The sequence below is a fragment of the Oncorhynchus kisutch genome, linkage group LG2, assembly GCF_002021735.2.
Source record: "Oncorhynchus kisutch isolate 150728-3 linkage group LG2, Okis_V2, whole genome shotgun sequence".
Lineage (NCBI taxonomy): Eukaryota > Metazoa > Chordata > Actinopteri > Salmoniformes > Salmonidae > Oncorhynchus > Oncorhynchus kisutch.
The window spans coordinates 54,947,067-54,966,473 of record NC_034175.2 but is presented as its reverse complement, the minus strand read 5'-3'; the positions used below and the strand labels follow the sequence as shown (position 1 = coordinate 54,966,473).

Here is a 19,407-nt window from a genome sequence, read left to right as displayed (position 1 = left end):
AATAGTTTTTAGGACAGAAATCTGTATTCTGCCAATAGTTTGATGATTGATTGACAGAGGTACTATATGGCAATAATTTCACAAAACTCAAAACATTGTTGCTTCACCAGATGTGCCTGACGCACCTGCACCACCAGAGATCGTGAGCATTCGCCATGAGTCTGCCATTTTGAATTGGACTGATCCTAAAGAAAATGGAGGCTCACCAATCACTGGTAATTATGAAAACACTATTTTTAGTAATCCATGACTATAAGGAAATTGGACATGGAAAATGAACTATTCATGAGATTCCTGTGGAAAGCATTTGCTGAATGGTAAATAATAATGTATTGTTATTATTATTATCTCTGCAGGCTATCATGTTGAATACAAAGAGAGGAACAGCTTGATGTGGAAGAGAGCCACTAAGACCCCTATTAGAGTGAAGGACTGCAGAGTGACTGGACTGATTGAAGGCCTGGAGTATGAATTTAGAGTTATGGCAATGAATGTGGCCGGTTTAGGAAGGCCAAGCAAGGCAACAGAACCAGTCATCGCCCTTGATCCAATTGGTAGGTTTTGTTTCATTCTCTTTCTCTTTCTGTCCTATTGATATCATAAGAATTCTGTCAACATGTACTCTAATCTTGATAACTTACTGGCTTTTTCGTTTCTCCACAGATCCTCCTGGTAAGCCTGATGTCATCAATGTAACCAGAAGCACTGTAACACTTATGTGGACTGCACCCAAGTACGACGGTGGACACAAACTGACTGGTTACCTGGTTGAGAAACTGGAACTGCCAGGAAAGACCTGGATGAAAGCAAATCATATCAATGTCCAAGGCCTTGCATTTACCGTGCCAGACCTTACAGAAGGCAGCAGCATGGAATTCAGAATCAGAGCTAAAAATGCAGCTGGCGCAATCAGTGTTCCTTCAGAGCAAACTGATACCCTTATCTGCAAAGATGAGTATGGTAAGTACAAAAAAAACGTTTTTACTTCAAGACAAAGTCAATAGAATAAACTAGGACATGGAAAGTAGCCTAATTTCTCTTGCTCATTTGTTCACAGAACCACCAAGCATCACTATCGATCCAGACATGAAGGAAGGTGTCTCTGTCAGAGCTGGGGACACCATTGTAGTATCTGCTTCCAAGATCCTTGGCAAACCTCCACCTACAGCTGTGTGGTCCAAGGCAGGAAGAGAATTCAAGACCTCAGATATTGTCCAGATCACAAGCACTCCAACTACTTCAACATTGTCTATTAAATATGCAAGCAGGAAGAACACTGGAGAGTACACAATTACAGCCAGTAATCCTTTCGGTATCAGAGAAGAACATGTTAAGGTCAAGGTTCTTGATATCCCTGGACCTCCAGGCCCCATTGAAGCCAGCAGTGTGTCAGCTGAGAAGTGCACATTGACATGGTTGCCACCAGAAGAGGATGGCGGCTGCGCAATCAAATCCTACACACTGGAAAAGAGAGAAACAAGCCGTCTTCTCTGGACCAAACTTGCTGAAAATATATTTGATTGCAGATTTGTTGCAAGCAAGCTGATCAAGGGCAATGAGTACATCTTCCGTGTGTCTGCAGTGAACCAGTATGGCACTGGTGATGGGACCCAATCTGGCCCTGTCAAAATGGTTGACAGCTTTGGTAAGTTGCTTGAATATTCAGAATATTCTATTTGACAGTACTGTAGTATTTTCCACATCATTGTTAATGTATTTTGCTCCTCTTTTTCTCCAGGCCCACCAGGCCCACCTGGAATCCCAGAGATTGACAATGTCAGCAGAAACGCTGTTACCATTTTCTGGAAGAGGCCAGTAAAAGATGGTGGAAGTGATATTAGAGGCTATCAGGTTGAGAGGAAAGAGAGAAGAGGAATGAGATGGGTGAGAGCATCGAAGAAAACGGTCTCAGACCTACGTTACAAAGTACAAGGACTGACGGAAGGTGTTCAGTATGAATTCAGAGTAACAGCAGAAAACAAAGCTGGCTTTGGTGAACCCAGTGAACCATCTGCCCATGTGATGACAAAGGATATTGTGTGTAAGTAAACCCAAAGGATATTTTTCAAAACAAATCATTTATTCCCTGCCGTCATTATAAATAAGAAATTGTTCTTAATTTACCATAATAAATACAATTCAAATATATTTATGAAAGTTATTATGAAGTGTAAACCAGTAGATCTAATAATACCAAATCAAAATTTGATTTGATTTGATTTGATTTTACAAGGTGATTAACAAGTCTTGATATATTTCTTCTCTTTCTTCTTTTTAGATCCACCAGGACCTCCCTCCAATCCAAGAATTACTGACACCACCAAGACAACAGCCACATTCAACTGGGGTAGACCCCACTATGATGGTGGCCTGGATGTAGCAGGATACATTGTTGAGCACAAGAAGGAAGGACATGACGATTGGGTCACAGACGTCACAAGATTGAGAATTACAGAATACGTTGTGTCAGACCTGAAGGCTGGTGGGAACTACTATTTCAGAGTCAGAGCCATAAATACAGAGGGAGTTGGTGAACCAGCAGTGGTTGAAGAAATTGTTGAACTTAAGGACCGTGAGACACTTCCCGACTATGAGCTTGATGCTGAGTATAGAAGAACCCTTGTTGTCAGGGTCCGTGGATCCATTCGTATCTTTGTGCCAATTAAAGGACGTCCAGTTCCTGAAGTAACCTGGATGAAAGATAATGCCATTCTTGGTAAAGGTGGCCGTGAACACATTGATACTACGGAGTCGTATACTCTCCTGGTTATCCCTGACTGCACAAGATATGATGCTGGAAAATACATGCTGTCATTAGAGAATGTTGCTGGTAAGAGAGATGGATTTGTTAACGTCAGAGTACTGGATTCACCAGGACCACCTGTGAACCTGATACCACGTGAAATCACCAAAACAAGTATCACTATGCAGTGGGAAATACCCATTATTGATGGTGGATCAAAGATCATTAACTACGTCATTGAGAAGCGAGAGGCCACAAGAAAGGCTTACACAGTAATCACTACAACCTGGCAGAAATGCTCCTTCAAATTTGACAACTTGGATGAAGGCTCTGAATATTACTTCAGAGTATCTGCTGAAAATGATCTGGGCGTTGGCGAGCCAGCAGAGACACCTGAGACAATCAGAGCATCCCAAGCACCTACTGCCCCTGAAAATCTGTATGTCACTGACGTGTCAGTGGACACCGCAAGCCTTGCATGGACGAAGCCAAAACATGATGGTGGCAGTAGGATTACTGGATACGTTATTGAAGCACAGAAGAAGGACACAGAGACATGGACCCATGTAACAACTGTAAAAGCTCTTGACTACACAGCCACAGATCTCATTGAAAATATGGAGTATGTGTTCCGCATCATGGCAGTCAACAGCTCTGGAAGAAGTGATCCACGTGAAAGCAGACCTGCTATCATTAGAGAGCAAACAACAGCGCCTGCATTTGACCTACGTGGAGTCTACCAGTCTTTGGTCATTGCTAAGGCCGGTGATAATGTGAAGGTTGAAATTCCGGTTCTGGGTCGCCCCAGACCAGCAGTTTCATGGAAGAGAGGTGAGGACACACTTAAACAGACGCAGAGAATCAATACAGATACTACTGCAACCTCAACTACTCTCCACATCAATGAGATCAAAAGGAGCGATGGTGGTCAATATTCGATGACTGGCAAGAATATACTTGGAACAACGACAGAGACAATTACTGTTGAAGTCCACGATATTCCAGGACCTCCTACTGGACCAATTAAGCTTGAAGAAGTTTCTTGTGACTACATTCTCTTATCATGGGAAGGTCCAGAGAATGATGGCGGTGTACCCATTAACAATTACATTGTTGAGGCTAGAGAAACCACAGGCACATCATGGGTTGAATTAGCAGCAACGGTTATCCGTACAACATTCAAGGCTGCTCGTCTCACAACAGGAATCATGTATCAGTTCCGTGTTAAAGCCCAGAACAGGTACGGCATTGGACCCTGTATAGTCTCAGAACAAGTGGTTGCTGCTTATCCATTTGATGTGCCAGGTCAACCAGGCATTCCTGAAATTGTCCACTTCAACAAGGATTCTATGACTATTAGCTGGGATGAACCAGCTTCTGATGGTGGAAGCCCCATTTTGGGATATCACATTGAAAGGAAAGAGAAGAACAGTATCCTGTGGCAGAAGATCAGCAAAGCACTTGTAGTAGGGAACATGTTCAAATCAACAGGCTTGGTGGACGGAATCGCCTATGAGTACCGCGTTATTGCTGAAAACATGGCTGGTTTGAGCAGGGCAAGCAAGCATTCTGAGACTACCTTTGCTCTGGATCCAGTGGACCCACCTGGCCAACCAATAGCATTGAATGTAACCAGACATGAGGTGACTCTTCAGTGGACAAGACCTGAAGGTGATGGAGGATTCTCAATAACTGGGTACCAAGTAGAAAAAAGAGAACTCCCAGACGGACGCTGGCTCAAGGCCAACTATAGCAACGTCCTTGAGACAACATTCACTGTTAGCGGTCTCACAGAGGATGCTACTTATGAGTTCCATGTTATGGCAAGAAACTCAGCTGGCGGTCTCAGTAAGCCATCTCTACCATCAGAGGAAATCACTTGCAGAGATGATGTTGAGGAGCCCAAACTTGAAGTTGATACAATCTATAATAGTACTGTGGTTGTGAAAGCGGGAGATGTCTTCAAACTTGCTGCCAGCGTAACAGGCAGACCAATACCAACACTGGTATGGACCAAAGACGGGAAGGAACTTGAAGATACAGCCAAGTTGGAAATCAAACTCTATGACTTTTCTACAACCTTAGTCAACAAAGATTCTCTAAGAAGGTGCGGTGGCACATTCACTTTAACTGCCAGCAATCCGGGTGGTTTTGCAAAGCATACCTTCAATGTTAAGATTCTTGATAGACCTGGACCTCCAGATGGTCCACTTGCTGTTACAGACGTTACTGCTGAGAAATGTATCCTCTCATGGCTGCCACCATCACATGATGGAGGTGCAAAGATTCTGCACTACATCATCGAGAAACGTGAAACAAGTAGACTTGCTTGGACAAATGTAGCAACAGACTTACAAGTTAACCGGTTTAAGGTAACCAAGTTGTTGAAGGGTAACGAGTATATCTTCAGAGTTATGGCTGTCAACATGTATGGAACTGGAGAGCCCCTTGAATCCGACCCAATGGTTTCTACAAATCCATATGTGCCAGCTGATGCTCCATCAACACCTGAGGTAACGACCATCACAAAGAACACCATGGTTGTTTGCTGGGAACGCCCTGATCACGACGGTGGAAGCGACATCTTCAACTATGTTGTTGAAAGGAGAGACAAAACCGGTCTTCGCTGGGTTAAATGCAACAAGAGGACTGTAACTGACCTGAGGTTCAAAGTATCGGGGCTCACACCAGGGCATGAATATGAATTCAGAATCATAGCAGAAAACAATGCTGGTTTAGGTACACCAAGTCCTTCCAGTGAATTCTACAAGGCAGTAGACACAATCTTCCAACCTGGACCACCTGGAAATCAAAGAGTCTTAGACACAACCAAATCATCCATTACAGTTGCCTGGAACAAACCTGTATATGATGGTGGTTCTGATATCATTGGATACGTTGTAGAGACCTGTCTACCTGAGGAAGATGAATGGACAATTCGGACCCCTAAGAAGGGATTAGTTGGGACATCATTTACCATCACTAACCTGGTAGAAAACCAAGATTATAAAATCAACATTTGCGCAATTAACTGTGAGGGGGTTGGAGAGCCAGCACAAGTGCCTGGCACACCAATTGCAGAGGACAGGCTGCTTCCTCCTGATATTGACCTTGGTGCAGAGCTTCGTAAGGTTGTCTGCATTAGAGCTTGCGGCACATTGAGACTCTTTGTACCTATTAAAGGAAGACCAACTCCTGATGTCAAGTGGTCCAGAGAAAATGGAGAGCCTGTTACGAGAGCAACTATTGACACCACATCATCATTTACTGCTCTTATGGTTGAAAATGTTGACAGATTTGACAGTGGAAAGTACATGTTGACAGTGGAAAATGCCTCAGGAAGCAAAACTGCATATGTGAATGTCAGAGTGCTGGACACACCTGGAGCACCACAAAGCCTCATAATCAGGGAGGTCACCAGAGACTCAGTATCACTTATGTGGGATGCACCCCTTATTGATGGTGGCTCCAGAATTAGAAACTACGTTGTGGAGAAACGTGAATCAACACGAAAAGCTTACTCCACAGTTTGTGCTCAATGCGTTAAATCTAGCTGGAAGATTGGTGGTCTGGAGGAAGGAAACACATATTTCTTCAGAATTCTGGCTGAAAATGAATTTGGCATTGGACTTCCAATAGAGACTCCTGAGGCAGTCAGAGTATCAGAAAAACCACTTCCACCAGGCAAAGTAACCCTTGTTGATGTCACAGGCACCAGTGTCTCTCTGTCTTGGGAAAAACCAGATCACGATGGTGGTAGCCGAATCTCAGGATATATTGTTGAGATGCATGGCAAAGATAGTGAAACTTGGACCCAGTGTGCTGTTGCAAAAATCACACAGGCTGTTGTTCTTGGACTGACACAAGGTGAAGAATATATGTTCCGTGTGTCAGCACATAACGAAAAAGGAACCAGTGATCCTCGTCTACTTAGTGTACCTGTGGTAGCCAAAGATCTTGTTATTGCACCAGTATTCAAGCTGCTGTTCACCACATTCAGTGTATTGGCAGGAGATGATCTCAAGATAGATTTGCCATATGCTGCTCGCCCCAAAGCAGTTGTGACCTGGCTCAAGGATGGTGTTGCACTAAAAGAAACAACCAGAGTCAATGCTGATGCTACTGATACACATTTGCATCTTGTGGTCAAGGAAGCCAGCAGGGAGGATGTGGGAAAGTACACCATCAAACTTGTAAACACAGCTGGTGAATCAACAGTGGACATTGCAGTTGTTGTTCTTGATAAGCCTGGTCCTCCAACTGGCCCAATCACTGTTGATGAAGTCACTTCTGACAGTGTGGTACTGTCCTGGAACCCACCTACATATGTGGGTGGTTGTGCCATTAACAACTATGTAGTAGAAAAGAGGGAAACGTCCACCACAAACTGGCAGATTGTGTCTGCAACAGTTGCAAGAACCACCATTAAAGCAGCTCGGTTGAAGACTGGGTATGAATATCAGTTCAGGATTGCTGCTGAAAACAGATATGGAAAGAGTCCAGTACTTATATCAGAAAATATTGTTGCTCAATATCCATTTGATCTCCCAAGTGCACCAGGGACCCCAATTGTACAATCATCTACAAAGGACAGCATGGTTATCGTATGGGAGAAGCCTGGTAGTGATGGCGGGAGCAAGATTTTGGGATATCACCTCGAGAGTAAGGAGAGAAACAGCCTCCTCTGGGTTAAACAGAACAAACAACTGATCCCAGACTTGAGGTTCAAGCTCAGTGGTCTTGATGAAGGTATTGAATATGAGTACAGAGTTTATGCTGAAAATATTGTTGGCGTTGGCAAAGCAAGCAAATTGTCAGAAATCCGTGTTGCAAGAGACCCCTGTGACAGTCCAGGCAAGCCTGAAGCTGTCATTGTCACAAGAGGAGCTGTCACTCTCCAATGGACTAAGCCAGAGTTAGATGGAGGTAGCAAAATCACTGGCTACTTTGTGGAGAAGAAAGAGCTGCCTGAAGGGCGCTGGATGAAGGCCAGTTTCGCCAATGTCATTGAGACACAATTTATTGTTACTGGCTTAGTTGAAGACCAGTGCTATGAGTTCCGTGTCATTGCAAGAAATGCAGCAGGTGTTTACAGTCTTCCATCTGAGAGCACTGGGTCTATAACAGCAAAGGATGAAGTTGATCCTCCCAAAATAGAGATGGACTCAAAGTACTCTTCAACAATTGTTCTGATGGCAGGTGAATCGTTCAACCTTTGTGCAGATATTTTCGGCAAACCTGTACCCTCAGTCCATTGGATGAAAAACGATGTCGAAATAAAGGAGGCTGCACGTCTTGAGATAAAGAACACCGCTTTTAAAGCATCATTGAGTGTTAAGGAGGCAATCCGTGTTGATGGAGGCCAATATATCCTACTTTTGAAAAATGTAGGTGGAGAGAAGTCAGTGCACATCAATGTCAAAGTGTTAGACAGACCTGGTCCACCTGGAGGCCCAATTTCTATCTATGGAGTCACAAGTGAAAAGGCTTGTATTGCCTGGAGACCACCAGCACAAGATGGAGGTAGTGATGTTTCTCATTACATCGTTGAGAAGAGAGAGACTAGCAGATTGGTTTGGACTCTGGTTGAACCTAAAGTACAGACTCTAAATCTTAAGATCATAAAACTTGTTCCTGGAAATGAGTATGTCTTCCGAGTGATTCCTGTGAACAAATACGGAATTGGTGAAGCTCTTGAATCTGAGCCAATGATTTCCAGAAATCAATTTGTAACACCTGATCCACCCACAGATGTGGAAGTCTCTACCATCACAAAAGATTCAATGGTGGTAACCTGGGAAAGACCTGAAAACGATGGTGGAAATGCCATTTCTGGATTTGTTATTGAGAAGCGTGATAAAGAAGGTGTGCGCTGGACCAGATGCAATAAGCGTACAGTGAGTGAGCTGCGCTTCAGAGTAGCAGGTCTTCTTGAAAACCGCAGTTATGAGTTCCGAGTTTCATCTGAGAATGCTGCTGGAGTTGGTAAACCAAGTGAACCAACTATTTACTACAAGGCATTGGATGCTATCTTCACATCTGGTCCACCAAATAATCCCAAAGTGACTGACACAACAAGAACATCCGTGTCCTTGTCATGGGGCAAACCTATCTATGATGGTGGCTGTGAGATTCAAGGATACTTAGTGGAGGCCTGTGAAGGAGCATCTGATGAATGGACAATATGCACTCCCCCTGCCGGAATCACACACACTACATTTACAGTTAGAAAACTACTCGAGAAGCATGAGTATAAATTCAGGGTCTGTGCCATAAACAAGGTTGGTGTTGGTGAGCATGCAGATGTCCCTGGATCAGTTCTTCTAGAGGAGAAATTGGAAGCACCAGATCTTGAGCTTGACGCTGACATGAGGAAGATGATTAATGTCAGAGCTGGAAGCGCTCTTAGGTTGTTCATTCCTGTTAGGGGACGGCCGGCTCCTGAACTGAAGTGGGGAAAAGCTGATGGAGAACTCAAGGAGACGGCACAGATTGACAATACAAGCAGTTATGCTTCACTCCTGATTGAAAATGTTGACAGATTTGACACTGGCAAGTACACTGTTACTGCAGAGAATTCCAGTGGAGTTAAATCTGTCTTCATCAGTGTCAGAGTACTTGATTCACCTAGTATGCCTGCAAATTTTGCTATCAAGGAGATAACAAAGAATTCAGTCACACTTACTTGGGAGCCACCTATTTTGGATGGTGGGTCTAAAATTAAGCAATATCATGTTGAGAAACGAGAAAGCACTAGGAAAGTGTATTCCCCTGTCACAACCTGTCATAAGATGTCATGGAAGATTGAACCACTTGTGGAGGGAAGTATCTATTTCTTCAGAGTTCTTGCTGAAAACGAGTGGGGCATTGGCTTACCTGCAGAGACCCCTGAACCAGTAAAGATTTCAGAGGTACCTCAACCTCCCGGTAAAGTTACAGTTCTAGACGTGACACGGAACAGTGTCTCTCTTAAGTGGGAGAAACCAGATCATGATGGAGGCAGCAGAATAAGCCATTATGAGATTGAAATGCAAGCCAAAGATAGTGACAAATGGACACTATGTGCTCAATGTAAATACCTTGAAACTACTGTCACTAGCTTAGCCCAAGGAGAGGAGTATCAATTCAGAGTAATTGCTGTTAATAGCAAAGGAAAGAGTGACTCTAGACTTCTGGCCAGTCCAGTAGTAGCAAAGGACCTTGTCATTGAACCTGACATAAGACCTAAATTAACACAGTACAGCGTACAGGTTGGCTATGATCTGAAGATTGAAGTTCCCATTGCTGGACATCCTAAACCAGTCATTACATGGACAAAGGATGGTGCTGCCCTGAAACAAACCACAAGAGTTAATGTTGTCGACAGTGCACGCAACACACATCTAACCATCAAAGAAGCAACAAAAGACGATGGTGGATTGTATAGTATTAATATTACCAATATGCTTGGATCCAAAGATGCCACCATTGAAGTAATCACACTAGATAAACCTGGCCCACCAACAGGCCCAATCAAGATGGATGACATAAGTGCTGAAAGTATCACACTTACCTGGGAACCACCTGCATACACTGGTGGCTGCCCAATTTCAAATTACGTTGTCCAGAAAAGAGATACAACCACAACTAACTGGGTTGTAGTCTCTGCCACTGTGGCGAGAAATACCCTGAAAGTGACAAATCTAAAAACAGGTGCAGAATACCAATTTAGGATCTTTGCTGAAAACAGATATGGCAAAAGTTATGCTATTGATTCTGAACCTGTCCTTGCCCAGTATCCCTTCAAGGAGCCAGGACCACCAGGAACACCTTATGTATCTTCATATACTAAGGATTACATGGTTGTGGAATGGCACAAACCCATTTCAGATGGAGGCAGTGCCATTTTTGGCTATCACATTGAGAGAAAGGAAAAGAACAGTATCCTTTGGACAAAGATCAATAAATCCCTCATCCAAGACTGTAGATTTAAATCTACTCCTTTGGAGGAAGGTATAGAATATGAGTTTAGAGTGTCTGCTGAGAATATCGTTGGCATTGGCGCGTGCAGCAAACTCTCTGAGGGATATGTGGCACGTGACCCATGTGATCCTCCTGGCACCCCAGAGGCTATCATTGTAACCAGGCACTCTGTGAAACTGAAGTGGACAAGACCACAGTATGATGGTGGCAGTCTGATCACAGGCTATGTGGTGGAGAAACGCGATCTCCCAGAGGGAAGATGGATGAAGGCAAGTTTCACAAATGTCATTGAAACTGTATTCACAGTTCTGGGTCTAACTGAGGATTGCAAATATGACTTCAGAGTCATAGCTAGGAATGCAGCTGGATCTATCAGCAAGCCCTCTCAGAGCACCGGATCCATCACAGCAAAGGATGAAGTTGATCCACCAAAATGTGAAGTTGACTCAGTGTACAGCCAGGTTGTTATCATCAATGCTGGGGAAACATTTACACTTGAGGCCGCTGTACAAGGAAAGCCAATTCCAGCAGCTCAATGGTTCAAGAGTGATGTATTAGTGGAGAACTCAGCAAGGGCTGAGATTATGAACTCAGATTTCCAAGCAAAGCTTGTTGTCAAAGATGCTATCAGAGTGGATGGAGGACAATATACGTTGCTTCTAACTAATGTTGCTGGAGATAAAACTGCAACGTTCAATGTGAGAGTACTGGACAGACCTGGGCCCTCTCAGGGACCCCTCACTGTTAGCAATGTCACATGTGAGAAATGTTCACTGTCCTGGCTTCCTCCAAGAGCTGACGGTGGAAGCAGTATTTCCCACTACGTCATTCAAAAGAGAGAAACTAGCCGTCTTGCATGGACTGTGGTTGCTAGTGATTGTGGAGCTACAATGTTCAAAGTCACAAAGCTTCTGAAGGGAAATGAGTACATCTTCCGTGTTATGGCTGTCAACAAATTTGGTACTGGTGAACCTCTTGAATCAGCCCCAGTTATAATGAGAAATCAATTTATTACTCCTGGACCACCTCAAGAATTGGAAATAGCCAATATTGCAAGGGATTCCATGACTGTGTGCTGGACTCGCCCAGAGGTTGATGGTGGAAGTGAGATTGCTGGTTACATTGTTGAGAAGAGAGATAGAGCTGGAATCAGATGGACAAAATGCAACAAACGCAGAGTCACAGACCTTCGCTTCAGAGTGACAGGCCTGACAGAGGATCATGAATATGAATTCAGATTATCTGCTGAGAATGCTGCAGGAATCGGCCAACCAACTGAACCAACTCCTTACACCAAAGCCTGTGATCCAACATTTGAACCTGGTGCTCCCACTAATGCACATGTGGTTGATACTACCAAAAACTCCATTACACTCGCATGGAGTAGGCCCATTTACGACGGTGGTGTCAATATCCAGGGATATGCTGTGGAGATCTGCAAAGCCGATGAGGAGGAATGGACTCTATGCACACCACCAACAGGAGTGAATGCCACTACCTTCAAAATCACCAAACTTATCGAGCATCAAGAATATAAGGTGCAGGTATGTGCCATCAATAAATTGGGTGTTGGTGAACCTGCTGAGATTTTAGGAACTGTAAAACCAGTGGATGCAATGTTCGCCCCAGAGATTGAGCTGGATTCAGAGCTAAGGAAAGGAGTCGTTGTGCGTGCTGGAGGATCCATGAGGATCAATATTCCATTCAAAGGACGTCCTACTCCAGAAATAAGCTGGTCCAAGGATGAGGGTGACTTCAGTAACAAAGTTCAAATTGAGAAAGGCGCCGATTTTACTCAACTGTCAGTAGACATCTGTGACAGAAATGATGCTGGAAAGTACACTCTGACCCTGGAAAACAGCAGTGGTTCCAAGTCTGCATTTGTTTCCGTCAAAGTACTTGATACACCAGGAGCACCCATAAACTTCACAGTGAAAGATATTAAGAAAAACTCTGTCAATCTTGTTTGGGAGCCCCCACTCATTGACGGAGGTGCGAGGGTCAAGCATTACTTTGTTGAGAAGCGTGAATCCACTAGGAAAGCTTATTCCAACATTTCAAACAAGTGTACAAGGAACAGTTTCCATGTGGGAGATCTCATTGAGGGGGTTATTTATTACTTCAGAGTTATGGCTGAGAATGAATATGGTGTAGGCCTGGCAGCAGAAACAGCTGAGCCAGTGAAGACATCAGAAGTCCCTCTGCCTGTAGGAAAAATCACATTGACTGAAGTGACTAAGACAACTGCCTCAATGGCATGGGAAAAACCAGACCATGACGGTGGAAGTAGAATAATGGGATACTACATAGAAATGCTGCCTGCAGGATCAGAGGAATGGATCCTATCCACAACCACAAAAACATGTGAGGGAACTGTAGAAGGCCTAACCGCAGGTCAAGAATACCAATTCAGAGTTTCAGCCTTTAATGACAAAGGAAAGAGTGACACAAGGGTATTAGCTGCCCCTGTCACAGCTAAAGATCTAACTATTGAACCAAGTTTCGTAATGGCATTCAACACCTTTAGTGTCCAACATGGTGAAGATCTGAAGATAGAAATACCAGTGAGAGGACGCCCAGCACCAAAAGTGGTATGGACAAAGGATGGACAGGCAATTAAAGAGACAACCAGGTTGAATGTTTCAAGAACAGCATCATCAACAAACCTTGCTATAAAAGAGGCAACCAGAGCGGATTCTGGCAAGTACAAAATCACAGCTACCAACAGTATAGGAGAAAAAGTTGCAGAAATCGGAGTGATCATCCTTGATAAACCTGGCCCAGTCACAGGACCTATAAAGATTGAGGAAGTGAGTTCCAATTATGTCAACCTCGCATGGGAACCACCTGCGTACACAGGAGGTTGTCAAATAAACAATTACATTGTGGAAAAGCGTGACACAACAACCGTAGCATGGCAGTGTGTGTCTGCTACCATTGCAAGAACAACTATCAAAGTTACCAAGCTGAAAACCGGTACTGAATACCAGTTTAGGGTGTTTGCAGAAAACAGATATGGAAAGAGTCCGTCATTGGACTCAGCAGCTGTTGTTGTGCAATATCCTTTCAGTGAACCTCTTGCACCAGGTACTCCATTTGTGTCATCAGTGACAAAGGATCACATGGTTGTTGAATGGAAAGTACCAACCAGTGATGGAGGTAGTCCAATCCTTGGTTACCACCTCGAACGCAAAGAGAAGAACAGCATTCTCTGGACGAAGTTGAACAAACTGCTCATTCCTGACTGTCGATTCAAAACAAATGAACTTGAAGAGGGCATTGAGTATGAATTCAAGGTCTTTGCTGAGAACATTGCTGGCTTGAGTCCACCTAGCAAGATTTCTGATGTTTGTGTCGCCAGAGACCCATGTGATCCACCTGGTACCCCTGAGGCTATTGATATTACCAGGAACCACGTTACACTGTCATGGAAAAAGCCCCAGTATGATGGTGGTAGCCTGATCACAGGCTATGTTGTTGAAAGGAAGAAGCTTCCTGATGCCCGTTGGATGAAGGCTAGCTTCACAAATGTAATTGATACTCAATTCACAATCTCAGGTCTGACTGAAGAGTGTGAGTATGAGTTTAGAGTAATTGCAAGGAATGCATCTGGTATTTTCAGTGCTCCCTCTGAAAGCACTGGAGCTATTACTGCTAAAGATGAAATTGAAGCACCAACAGCATCAATGGATCCCAAATTCAAGGACTGTATTGTCATCCATGCTGGTGAAACATTTGTTATTGATGCTGATATTTTGGGAAAACCACTCCCTGAAATCACATGGTTGAAAGATGGAAAAGAAATCGACCAAACTACCCCAAGAATGGAGATCAAAACAACCATTCAACGTACTATTCTAACAGTCAAGGAATGTATCAGAGTAGATGGTGGACACTTTGTCCTGAGTCTTAGCAACGTTGGTGGAACAAAATCTATTCCCGTCAACGTGAAAGTCCTTGATAGACCTGGTCCACCCGAAGGTCCAATGAAGATAACTGGCGTGACTTCCGAGAAAGCCTATCTTCACTGGAGTCATCCATTACATGATGGCGGTGCCAGCTGTTCTCATTATATAATTGAAAAGAGGGAAACCAGCAGATTGTCATGGACTGTAGTCGAACCCAGAATCCAAGCTGTCAGCTACAAAGTGACTAAACTCTTGCCTGGCAATGAGTACATCTTCAGAGTTACAGCAGTAAATAAGTTTGGCATTGGCGAACCTCTTGAATCAGACCCAGTTATTGCACGTAATCCTTTTGTGACACCCAGTGCTCCCTCAACACCTGAAGCAAGTGCTATTACAAGGGACTCAATGGTCCTTACATGGGAACGTCCAGCAGATAATGGTGGCTCAGATATTGATGGCTATGTCCTGGAGAAACGAGATAAAGAGGGCATTAGATGGACAAAATGTAACAAGAAAAGACTTAATGACATCAGGTTCAGATGTACCGGACTCACCGAGGGACATTCCTATGAGTTCAGAGTGTCTGCTGAAAATGCTGCTGGTGTGGGAGTGCCAAGTGCACCAACAGAATACATAAAAGCCTGTGATGCCACATATCCACCTGGTCCTCCTAACAACCCTAAGGTGACAGACCACTCAAGCACAACTGTGTCACTCTCATGGACAAGACCCATCTATGATGGTGGAGCAGCCATCAAAGGATATGTTGTTGAGATGAGAGAAGAAGGAGATGAAGAATGGATAACCTGTACACCGCCAACTGGTGTACAAGCAACACACTTTACTGTGAAAAAACTGAGGGAAAATGCTGAATACTATTTCCGCATCTGTGCAATTAACATTGAAGGAGTTGGTGAGCATGTTGATGTTCCAGGGTCTGTAGTTGCATCTGAAAGACTTGAGGCCCCTGAGATTGAACTTGATTCAGACCTTAGGAAAATGGTCCAAGTACGGGCAAGTGCAACACTGCGTTTGTTTGTGACAATCAAAGGAAAACCTGAACCTGAAGTAAAGTGGTCCAAGATGGATGGCCCTCTTACTGAGCGTGCACAAATTGAGGTCACAAGCTCCTACACAATGCTTGTCATCGACAATGTCAATAGATTTGACACTGGCAAGTATGTGTTGACTCTTGAGAACCTTAGTGGTCAAAAATCAGCATTCATTAATGTCAGGGTGTTGGACTCACCAAGTGCCCCTGAGAACTTTGAAGTCAAGGATATTAAGAGAGATTCTGTATCACTATCCTGGGAGCCTCCTATGATTGACGGTGGAGCTAAGGTCACCCATTACATTGTGGAAAAGAGAGATAACACAAGACTGGCATTTACAAGTGTTTCAAATAACTGTGTAAGAAATTCCATGAAGATTGATGACCTTAAGGAGGGCGGAATTTACTATTTCCGCGTCAAAGCTGTCAATGAGCTTGGTGTGGGTTTGCCAGCAGAAACAACAGAACCAATCAAGGTATCCCAAGCACCCTTGCCTCCTGGCAAAGTTACGGTTGTAGATGTTACTCGCGACAGTGTGAGTCTCGCATGGGAAAAGCCTGATCATGATGGTGGTAGCAAAATCACAAGCTATACAGTAGAAATGAAAACCATGGGCGATGAGAAATGGACTGTATGCACTGAGATTAAAGCATTGGAAGCAACTATTGGTGGACTCACAACTGGTGAGGAATATTCATTTAGGATTACTGCTGTCAATGACAAAGGCAAGAGTGAACCTAAGCCACTGGCAGACCCTGTCGTAGTAAAGGACATTACAATCGAACCTATCATCGATCTGATGTTCAACACATACAGTGTCAAGGCAGGAGATGATCTGAAGATTGATGTTCCATTCAGAGGCAGACCTGAACCTGAGGTGGCATGGAAAAAAGATGGAGCTGTATTGAAGCAGACAACTAGGGTGAATGTTCTTACAGCAAAAAATTCATCGAAAATTACTATCAAAGACGCAACCAGGGAGGACTTTGGGAAGTATGAGATCAATTTAACCAACACAGTTGGCAAGAAATCAGCGACAATAGCTGTTATCATCTTGGATAAACCTGGCCCACCAGGTGCAATCAAGGTAGATGAAGTGAGTGCTGACAATATTTCACTGTCTTGGGATGCCCCACTCTACGATGGAGGATGTCAAATCAACAACTATGTTGTGGAGAAGAGAGATACTACTACTACAACATGGCAGATAGTTTCAGCCACAGTTGCCAGAACATCAATTAAAGTGCCCCGCTTGACACAAGGCACTGAATATCAGTTCCGTATTGCAGCTGAAAATCGTTACGGCAAGAGCCATGCTGTGGACTCCGCTCCAATTGTTGCACAGTACCCCTTCGAGACACCTGGCCTTCCCACATCCCTCCACGTTGCCCATGCTACAAAGTCTGGCATTTTGGTCGCATGGGGTAAACCAGCCAGTGACGGCGGAAGTCCAATCATTGGTTATCACCTGGAAATGAAAGACCATAGCAGTATTCTCTGGACAAAGATCAACAGAGGTATCATTGCTGAAACAGAATACAAAGTGATTGGGATTGAGGAAGGCTTACTGTATGAGTTCCGTGTTTATGCTCAGAATATTGCTGGAATTGGACCTTGCACCAAAGCCTCTGATCCTGTAGCTGCAAGAGATCCTTGTGATCCACCTGTTAACCTTGAGGTCATTGACATCACAAGAACTTCAGTTTCCATTACTTGGCAGGCGCCAGAGAATGATGGTGGAGCCAAGGTGACTGGCTACATTGTTGAACGCAGGGAGCTTCCAGATGGCCGTTGGCTGAAGTGCAATTTCGCCAGTCTCCAGGACACATACTTTGACATTACAGGCCTTACAGAGGACGTACAATATGACTTCCATGTTATTGCAAAGAATGCAGCTGGCTTACTCAGTGAGCCATCACTGAGCACCGGTGCCATCACAGTCAAGGATGAGGTGGATTCACCTCGCATTGAGTTGGAAGACAGGTTTAGGCAATTAGTAGTTGTCAAAGCTGGAGATATTTTGAGAATCGATGCAGATATTTCTGGGCGTCCACGCCCAGTCATTGCATGGACAAAGGATGGTAAAGAAATTGATGCCAAGGCAAGAGTGGAGATTACTTCAACACACAGTACCACCACATTAATAGTCAGAGACACTATCAGAAGAGACACTGGCCAGTACATTGTAACTCTACAGAACGTTGCTGGCACAAGGTCCTTGGCTGTAAACTGTAAGGTCCTTGACCGCCCTGGACCATCCTCTGGACCATTGGCGGTCACTGGTCTGACAGCAGAGAAGTGCACTTTGACCTGGGGACCACCTCAAGAAAATGGTGGTGCAGAAATCATGCACTACATTGTTGAGAAACGTGAAACCAGCCGCCTCGCCTGGACTTTAGTATATGGCGATATGAAAGCTACAACATGCAAAGTCACCAAACTGCTTAAAGGAAATGAATACATCTTCAGAGTAAGGGGAGTGAACAAATATGGAGACGGTGAAGCCCTGGAGAGTGAGCCCACCAGAGCCAAGAATGCATACACTGTCCCTGCAGCACCAACAGATGTTCAAATCACGAGTATCACAAGTGATGCAATGACAATCTGCTGGGAAAGACCAGAATCCGATGGAGGAAGCAGCATTTATGGCTATGTTATTGAGAAACGAGAGAAAATTGGATTGCGCTGGGTACGAGTGAACAAAAAGCCTGTGTATGACCTCAGGGTCAAGGCATCCAATCTTCGTGAGGGAGCTGAATATGAGTACAGAGTCTATGCAGAAAATGCTGCAGGCTTGAGCCTCCCAAGTATTCCTACCGAACTAACAAAGGCGGAGGATCCCCAATTCCTGCCATCTCCACCATCTAAACCTAAAGTTATTGACTCCTCCAAGACTACTGTTTCTCTTTCATGGAACAAGCCGTTGTTTGATGGTGGTGCTCCTGTGACAGGATACTGTGTTGAATATAGGAGAACAGATGAATACGATGATGACTGGTGTGTCGGTGTTTCAAACACAAAGAACACTGAATTCACCGTCGTTGGATTAACTTCTGGAGCAGAATATATATTTGTTGTCAAATCAATCAACAAGATTGGTCTCAGTGAGCCAAGCCCCCCTACGGATCCACAGGTGGCAAAGGAGAGAGAAGAGGAACCAGTATTTGATATCAGCAATGAGATGCGAAAGACACTCATTGTAAAGGACGGTAGTTCATTCACTCTAACTGTGCCATTCAGGGGAAAGCCCATTCCTAATGTTATGTGGACCAAGGCTGCTGTTGACCTGAGAGTGAGGGCCAGTATTGATACTACTGATACCTTCACATCTATCACAGTGGAACAAGCAACAAGAGATGACTCTGGAAAATATACTGTGACTCTCCAAAACATAGCTGGAAAAGTTGCATGTACATTAAATGTAAGGGTTCTGGACTCTCCTGGCCCACCATCTCATGTTGGGTTCAAGGATGTTACAAAGAGCTCTGCAACAGTTACATGGGATACCCCAGATAATGAAGGTGGCGCTGCGGTAAAGAACTACCTTGTTGATATTCGTGAGGCAAGCAAAAAGGGATGGACCAGACTCACAGATACCTGCCATCGTCTGACCTACAAAGTAACAGACCTGGTGGAGGGAGGAGTATACTACTTTAGAGTCATGGGTGAAAATGAATATGGAGTTGGTGTATCAGCTGAGACCAAAGATGGAGCAAAGATTACAGGTATGGTAGAATTGAAA

At 44.1% G+C, this 19,407-nt stretch overlaps 1 protein-coding gene across 20 annotated transcripts in view; it reads left to right on the top strand.

Moving 5' to 3' along the window:
- Positions 1-19,407, top strand: part of ttn.2 (titin, tandem duplicate 2) — a 179,903-nt gene that overhangs the window by 132,091 nt on the left and 28,405 nt on the right. For all 20 annotated transcript variants that reach the window (XM_031797649.1, XM_031797733.1, XM_031797659.1 and 17 more), the window contains 6 exons: positions 111-215; positions 357-554; positions 664-960; positions 1,058-1,645; positions 1,739-2,041; positions 2,279-19,390. In XM_031797649.1, the coding sequence (XP_031653509.1) occupies positions 111-215; positions 357-554; positions 664-960; positions 1,058-1,645; positions 1,739-2,041; positions 2,279-19,390 (18,603 nt within the window). The remainder of the gene's footprint in view (positions 1-110; positions 216-356; positions 555-663; positions 961-1,057; positions 1,646-1,738; positions 2,042-2,278; positions 19,391-19,407) is intronic.